The sequence below is a fragment of the Anoplophora glabripennis genome, unplaced genomic scaffold (genome assembly GCF_000390285.2).
Source record: "Anoplophora glabripennis isolate ALB-LARVAE unplaced genomic scaffold, Agla_2.0 scaffold1292, whole genome shotgun sequence".
Lineage (NCBI taxonomy): Eukaryota > Metazoa > Arthropoda > Insecta > Coleoptera > Cerambycidae > Anoplophora > Anoplophora glabripennis.
The window spans coordinates 1-9,006 of record NW_019417375.1 but is presented as its reverse complement, the minus strand read 5'-3'; the positions used below and the strand labels follow the sequence as shown (position 1 = coordinate 9,006).

The 9,006-nt window shown below is 32.0% G+C and overlaps 1 protein-coding gene across 1 annotated transcript in view; it reads right to left on the bottom strand.

Annotated features, from left to right (window-relative positions):
* Positions 1-8,745, bottom strand: part of LOC108913778 (zinc finger protein 58-like) — a 29,086-nt gene extending 20,341 nt beyond the window's left edge. The window contains exons 1-3 of the mRNA XM_018719401.2: positions 8,626-8,745; positions 8,065-8,355; positions 7,740-8,008 (exon numbers count right to left, since the gene is read on the bottom strand). Coding sequence (XP_018574917.1) covers positions 7,740-8,008; positions 8,065-8,355; positions 8,626-8,742 — 677 coding nt within the window. The 5' untranslated portion in view covers positions 8,743-8,745. The remainder of the gene's footprint in view (positions 1-7,739; positions 8,009-8,064; positions 8,356-8,625) is intronic.
* Positions 8,746-9,006: the final 261 nt, after the last annotated feature.

Here is a 9,006-nt window from a genome sequence, read left to right as displayed (position 1 = left end):
CTCACGGACTAATTAGTGCGATTTAGTTAAAATACTTATACCCATTTTGGACTATATCAATGTTCGATATGTCAAAATATATTGCAAATAAAAATCCTTACGTAATTGGAAAAAAGGCAGAAATGCCCGAAAAACGTCCAACAATTACTAAATATTTTATTTTCTTAATAAAAAACGTTCTTTTCGTTTTTTAATATTATCTCGCTTATTGTTAGAGATGGACCCAACAAACCATATATGACTGTGCTCGACAGGGAACGTTCTATCCAAATGTGTAAAAATATACAGGATGTTCCATTTAACTTAACAAAGTTAACATCCGCGGCTATTTTATTTGGACTTCTTTTTTTTCCTACTATCATTTTCGAAAAATTCATAAAAACTCATACAACTTTTGTATTTAACATTTTTTTATAACTCCTAAAACAGAAAAGGTTAAAGAGGGGGCCAAACTATAGTGAATCACCCTGTACACACAAGTGAGATAGAATGCCGAGACATAATTTATTTTCAAATAAAGAAATGCGCGATATGGTCTTCACTTATGCGCAAACAGGTTTTGTTGGGCGTAGAGCGCATCGTTGGTATTTAGAGTTGTATCCAAATAAAAGTCAACCAAATCGAAAGCTACTTTTCGTCCTAAAAGGGACAACGTGGGACACATCAGGCGCACTATTACAGTAGCCCAAGAAGAAATTTTAACTCGGGTGGCAGAAAATCCGGAAGTTAGTAGTAGGCAAATAGCTAGAACCATGAATTTTTAAATAATGTGCTATTTACTGATGAAGCCACTTTTACCCATCGAGAAGTTTTCAATTTTAGAAACAAACACATATGGACAATGAAAATCCCTACGTAGTAATTGAGCGTCACTTTCAACGAGGATTCAAGATAAATGTTTGGTGTGGGAACCACCTTCTGGGTCCACATGAACTTCCTCCGAATTTTAATGGTAACTTTTTTCCTGCAACACCATTTAGTCAATTATCTGGATGGTTTACCATTAAATTATGGCAGAATCTGTACTTCATGCAAGATGGGGCTCTCCCTCATTTTTCTGACCAAACACGGAACTACCTTGATCAAACTTTTCCGGATCGTTGGATAGCTCGTGGGAGTCGAATGTCACGGCCTCCTCGCGGCCCAGATTTCAACCTCATAGACTTTTGTCTTTGAAGTTCCATCAGTTGTTTATGGAGAAACTATAAACACCCGGGAACAACTTTAACAGCAGGTTTTAAATGTCACTTTAAAATAAGACAATCTTTTAACAAACGCGTTGATAAATGTACATTTTGAGCAATTATTGTCAAAAAGATTTTTTACTAATGTTTACTATTTTACTGTTCATTACAATTTTTAATTCTAAATAAATCCTTGTTTTTTTTGTGTAAAAAAAGTTGGAAAATAAGAATTTTATACCAAAGATGAGACACCTTAAAGTATAAAAAAGTTATGTTGTTTTTAACACATTTAATCTACTGCAGCTAGCACCCTCTATGAACTATAACCAAAATGTGAACAGATTTCAATTCCTCGACCCAAAGAACCCCGAACCCCAAAATTTTATGTGGATATTCGCATATATTAAGAAATAAATTTAAAAAAACTAAAATAATATCTTACATTTAACACCCTGTATCTCTTTTTAACTATCAACTGTTGGACTAAGGCAAGTTCGGCTAAATCGTAACATTTTTGCTTTGGGAATCTGAATTTTGGTCCATTACCTCCGGACCACCCTGTATATTTATATTATTTTTCCACAGGGAATCACCCTCTGAATTTTTTCAGACTTATTTATTTACACCCTGTATTTTGATCAGATGGTACTGCTATATCAGTTACGTAAGTGACATTTTAAGGTTTATCCTGAAATTTTATATCCGATCTGTTATGTGCAATTGTTTTGTCAGTGCGTATAGTCATGTCCCAACATACACAACTTATACTTATTCTCTAATATTGTTTGTGGTGTGTATGTGTAACATGGTGCTGTATCTTTATGCAGTCAGTTATTGTAATGTAACCTGATGTATAATTATTATTTATTACATATTATTGTAATGTTGAGATATAAAAGTAGCACATAAAATAGTCGTTTACTACAATATCAACAGTTAAAAATCTTGTGTATGAGGTAAGATATCCTTTTGCATATCCAGGTTTCTGGTACAGAAGAATGTTGTTTGACTTCACTTGATAAGATATTTTAGAAAATATTTTTCAAATTTGAATTAGGTCAATCAGGGTTCATAATTCAAAAGTAATACAGAATTCCCTAACTTTTCCAGGTTGTCCCTGACTTATAAAAAAAAATCCAGGTCATTTGTAGTTCATTTTTGTATACTAATTGGTGTTTATGCATTAAACTTTTTCTCGACTGGACTCTTTTTTATACCCAAAGAACCTCTTATAAGTAAATGTTTCAAAACCACAAATAGTATTCTCTTTCAAGAACCCAAGACGGCTTTTACAAAATTTCCAGTTGCAAACATCAAATTCTCTGACTTTCACGACTATTCCGTTTTTTTTATGAAGAATCCCCCGACTTATCCATGTATTCCCCATTTTCAAGGCCACTACGAATCCTGTCAATAACTTTAAAATGGCATATAAGTATGCAAATCAGGCAGAACTACTTTTCTTCTTGCAACCTGCTTATACAGGGTGATCCATTAACGGTATCGAGCGGCTGTATATAGGAAACTAGATGTGCTACGATTATAGGGTAAAAAATCTATTAACAAATACGACCAAAAGAAATTGATTTAAAATATTTTCAAGTTTGTAACTTCACCGCTAGGGGGCGCAACTGCTATAGTGTTACAGAAAATTGTCGGTTTTTCGAAATTTCGCTTATATAACCTAAGTTGAAAATACATTTTTTAGATACACTGTTAAACCCTTCACAAGTTTTGTTTGAACTTTTTTTTTGTTATTACCATAGCAACGTCAGTATGAAGGACGCTATCTTGAAATTTTTAAATTGTCATAACTTCTAAATGCCTTAATCGATTTCAATAAACGATGGCTCATTTTAAAGAACTATTAATAAAATTTATTTTTATGATATAGGAATAAAAATATTATTTTCCTGCGCAACGGTAGACGACGCTAATGAGAAAAGTTTTGTAATTGTCTCCGTTTACTAAAAAAATTAAATGCAACGATATAGGTTTTTTTTCATGGCTTGATAGACCATTCATTATGGAAAACAAATACACAAACCGGAGGTCGATATCTTTTTTCGTTTTCAAGTTATTGCTAAAATAGTGAGGTTGTGCTAGAACATCCTCCTTTATTTAGTTCTCTAAATAACATTGACATAATCCAAGCCAAAATTAAATTGTAAAACTATACCAATCTTGTCCTTAAAAAGAATTATTGCTTTATTTTGAAATTTTTTTGATAACTGCAATATTTCATTTTTTTATTAATTCCAAATATCTGAGTAGTTATAAAGATTATTGTTTCCATAACGAGGCAGGCTATGCCCTATGAAAATAGACAACTGAAAAATTATGCCAAACGAAATGTGACAGCTCTTGCTACGTGCAAAATTAGTGTTATTTGTGTTGGAAAAGTACTTGTGAACAAGGAAAATGCCTTTTACGAATGTGGAAGCGTATGATATGTTGGCAGTTTATTTTCAATGTTTGAAAAATGCCGTTATAGCTTCAAGAGAATACGCTTTGCGATACCCTCGTAGAATACGCTACTCCAGAGAAGTATTTCAGCGTTTATCCAGACGCCACTACATTCTGTAAGAAGACATCGCCGTGCAAGAACGGAAGATAATATTATTAATATGTTGGCTTGTGTCCATGTAAATCCCCAAATAAGTCTAAGGGAATTAGTTAGAGACCTGGGAATTTCATATGGAACACAAGTACTTTTCTCACACGAATGACACTAATTTTGCACGAAGCAAGAGCTGTCACATATTGTTTGACATAATTTTTTATTTGTCTATTTTCATAGGACATAGCCTCCTTCGTTATGGAAACAATAATCTTTATAACTACTAGATATTTGGAATTAATAAAAATATGAAATATTGCAGTTATCAAAAAAATTTCAAAATAAAGAAATAATTTTTTTTAAAAACAAGATTGGTATAGTTTTACAATTTAATTTTGGCTTGGATTATGTCAATGTTATTTAGAGAACTAAATAAAGGAGGATGTTCTAGCACAGCTTCACCATTATAGCAATAACTTGAAAACGAAAATTTGTTTTCCATAATGAATGGTCCATGTAAAAAATCCTATATTGTTGCATTTAATTTTTTTAGTAAACGGAGACAATACAAGACTTTTCTCATTAGCGTCGTCTACCATTGAGCACGAAAATAATATTTTCATTCCTATAATTATCATAAATATAAATTTTATTAATAGTTCTTTAAAATGAGCCTTCGTTTATTGAAATCGATTAAGGCATTTAGAAGTTATGACAATTTAAAAATTTCAAGATAGCGTCCTTCATACTGACGTCGCTATGGTAATAACAAAAAAAAAAGTTCAAACAAAATTTGTGAAAGGTTTAACCATAAAAGTAACTAAATAAGAGGGTTTTATTGGATAGGGCGGACCGAACATGCATTCACTGAGGCCATCTCACGTTGTTTCAGCAAAACATTGTCCTTTACGAAAATTGTTAAATAAAAATCTGCAACTACAAATCGAATCTGTATTTCCAAGCTTTCAATCAACAGAAATAGAATGCGTCGACTGAAATATTTCAATTAACGTAGAATGTTGGAGGTAGGAGGTTTGAGGTTATAATTTATCTTCAGTTCAGGTAGGTTGCTGCGTTTTGTGCATTAATAAATTTGTTTTGTTTTTAGATTAATGTAATAAGGGATTTATTGAATAAGTCATCTGAACTGCCTTACTGTATTTTTATTCTTTTTTTTATGTAAAATTAGTTTACCTGGTAGAACTACACGTAAATGTTGTGCTCCAAATTGCAAAAGCACTTACTATATGAATGTCTATAATGCGTCCTATAAAAATAAGTTTTTTCAAAATTACAAAAGACAGACAATTACTGTGGATAGAATCAGTTCGAAAATTATGTAAATCAGACTTTGCTCCGACAAACACAGTCATTATTTTTGTGAAGACCATTTTGAGTTAAAATGTTTTAGAAGCAGTGATAGGAATAGTCTCAACAGAAATACTGTGCCAACGTTATTTTTAAGATCAACTACAAGTTCACATATTAATTGTAATAATATCACCTTGGAATACTCGGATAGTATCCAATATTCAACAAAACAATTTGTTACCTAACGTAACATTACAGAATTTTCATAGTACGAGTTGCCAAACTTCAATTTCGGATGATTTTTCACCCCACCTTTTAAAAAACTGAAATACATGTATTAAAAATTGTTATTTCCTACAAGCGCTACTGCGAGCACCAAGATCATTCCTGAGATTACTGATAGCAAGTTGAATGAAGCGGAATCAAATACAAGTCATGCAAGTACCTCACTTGATACCTCATTTTGTCAAAGCCGCACATCTTTTCAGTCAAATAATAAACAAAGAACATTTTTAAAAACTTTGAATGTTAAGAGAATATCTCAACTTTCAGATAAACATTAAAACATTTTTTATCTAGATCGTCAACAGAAAATTCAGATTTTGAAATTAAAAAAGAAACTATTAAAATGTAAAAGTATCACCTATTATAATTTATTTGCAAAATTAAGTCGTCACCTTGATTCAGTAGGTGTAAAATTTATTGAGTCACAAATTAAAAATTGCGAAAAAACGACCTATCTATAATTCAGAAAATAAAGCACTTGCTTTAGCAATTTACAAACTTGGGCCTAATACCTTTAAATGTTGGGAGAAATGAAAAGTTGTTAGGTGAATTATCAGAACGTGTTAGTAAAATTACTTATTACAAGAGATAAAGTTTGTTGTTTAGTATTTGATGAAATAGCTCTGTCTGTTGGTCTAAATTATGACACTTGTAACGATCAAGTAACGGGATATGTTGATCTTGGGTCCCTGGGTAGACAAAATGAGGTAGCAAATCATGCTCTAGTGTTTTTGGTACAAGGTATTAGTAAACATTGGAAGCAACCTATCGCGTATTATTTCACAAAAGACGTTATAAAAACAAAGGACCTAAAAATTTTGTTAATTGAAATAATTTCAGCATTGCAGTCTTGTGGATTAAAAATAATTTGTACAGTTTGTGATCAAGGTTCCACTAACAGATCAGCTATCAGACAGTTAGTTTCTGAGTCATCAAATAAATCCACTTTTAATGTTAATGGCGAGGAAATTATTCCCATTTTTGACGTTCCTCATTTGCTTAAAAAGACCAGAAATGCTTTATATAACAATAATATTAAATTTTCGCATAATAAAACAGCAAAATTCAGCCACATAGTAAAATGTTATGAAATTGATAAATCTAGACGCTTCCAAGGTTTACGAAAGATACATGACCATTATTTCGAATTAAATCGTAGTAATGTTAAAATGAAAGTAAAAATTCCAGCACAAACGTTAAGTGCATCTGTAGCTCATGAAGTTGAGGCAATGGTGAGTAATCCCACTACTGGCATACCTGCTGAGGCTATTCATACAGCAGAGTTTGCGAATGATATTAATGATCTTTTTGATAGTTTAAATTCTCGTATCATTCAGCTAAATAATTGCAGTTTTTTAAAGTCATCTATTACTAAGAAATCAGCACATATTACATTTTGGAATGATATGTTGGAAGAAATTCAGTCTTGGCAATTTCAGTCTCATAAAGACAACAAAGTAAAAAATGTACATCCCGTAAAGTGTTAAAACATAATTAAAGTGTTTCAGAAGTAATGGGTCATGGAACAGCTGTTAATGGTTCACGTTAATTTTAATTGTTAACTTCAACTATTAGTAGCTGTTTTGTGATCTATTACTTATGAAATACTTTTTATTCTGTGTACTTTATTACATTTAAATTTACCGCCATTATGATGCAGCGACATCTATTAGATAGTAGAATTAGAGGTTACTCTAATTGTGTTTTCCCATACAGTTCCTTAATTATTTTATGGTCTGTGTGTGCCGTTTGGTGCATCAGCTACAAATGGCGTACTCTGCCGCTGCTGCCGGCAGAAGACACAGAAAAAAACCCTCTTATTTAGTTACTCTTATGGGTTTAACAGTGTATCTAAACAATTTATTCACAACTTAGGTTATATAAGCGAAATTTCGAAAAACCGACAATTTTGTGTAACACTATAGCAGTTGCGCCCCCTAGCGGTGAAGTTACAAACTTGAAAATATTTTAAATCAATTTCTTTTGCTCGTATTTGTTAATAGATTTTTTACTCCATAATCGTAGCACGACTAGTTTCCTATATACAGCCGCTCGATACCGTTAATGGATCACCCTGTATAACCACCAAGATAACCACTAACTGTTTTGTAACTCAGTGAAAGATCAATCCTTTTCGTTCAAGAAAATTTAAATTTCTGCCCAAAGTTAAAAAAATTTAGTGGATTAATGAAATCTAGTACTTTGTACCTATATCTGATTTAAAGCCATACCGATTGTTTTATAATAATTTTACAATTTTTTCCTATTACTTCTTAACCTAACAATTGTTTAAAAATTCGTTTATCATCAGATGGTACATATTTAATCATATAAATCACGAAGTGCCCGAACCGCATGCTACCATTTTTTAAATTAATGTTGAAATAGTGTTCTCTTACCTGCCTTCCTCATCTTCCGACTTTATGTCAACACATTCAGCTTTGATCGACATTCCCGTTTCATTAATATCGAATTCTTTGTCTAAGTCTTCAGTCTTTATGAATAAATCAAGTGGAGACTTATCTATTTGGGTTTCTGTGGCTGAACTGTCAAAAATACTATTAATTTTTTCTTCTACCTCTAAGCAATCTTTTAGGAAACTGTTGTGGGTGCACAGAGAGTCGAAGCATGGATTACACACAACGGGATCTTTGATGATATTTACATTCTACAAAGTGGTTTTGTTAAATTACAAAATATGCAATTATTTAATATTGTTTATACCATTTCAGGAGTCAATTTCTGAATAGTTTCAAGTTCCTCTTCACGTATGCATCTAAATTCACTTTTTATTGGATGCATACACAACCGACATATTTTCTGACTGCAAACTAATTCACTTTTCTTTTCCTGCATGTACACTTCCCTTAAGTCAAGCCGTAACATTTTTTCGTTATCCACATAAGGAATAATTGTGTTATTGGTGTTCAGACACGTTGACTTAAATTCTAATGCCGTGTTTAACTTTCTTCTGCAAGCACTACATATAACCTCTTTGCTTCCGCTATCAAGTTTCTGAAATATACACAACTTTAACCAAACAGAAAGAAAATAGCTATGGCAAAAAATAAAAAATATTGTTAAGCCGCTACACACGTATTGGGATTATTGAGAGGTGTGCGAATTATGTTACATATAATCTTTGCCCTCGCTATCAAATTTCAGAAAAATATGCAACTTTGAACAGAAAAAAATAACTATGAGGGAAAATAACAATTAAATACTAAATGTTAATTTACATTAGAGACTGTTAAGATCTAATCTATTTATACTTCACCGACTTACCAATTTCAGTAAAAGGCCATCTAGAATGTCTCTGATAATGTTGTTTATCACTTCAAAACTTTTATTGGTTATATTTTTAAGACAAAGCCTACACGAAGTCTCCTTAACATTAGTCATTGTTTTAAACTCTAGAATAATATTCTTTTAAATATAAACAGATCACAGACACAAAAATACAAAATTGTCACTTCCCAATTCCCATCTAACCTCCTCGCAGTGTTGCCAACTTCAAAATATGCTTGCCCACAGAAAGATCCTAACCGACCCACCAGAATGTCGCAAGATCAAAGAACCGTTTAACCTACCACGTACATCCAAAATTAAAACAATAAAAGTTGTGATTATTACTTATTAGCATTAGATTGGTTGGTACTGCAGATT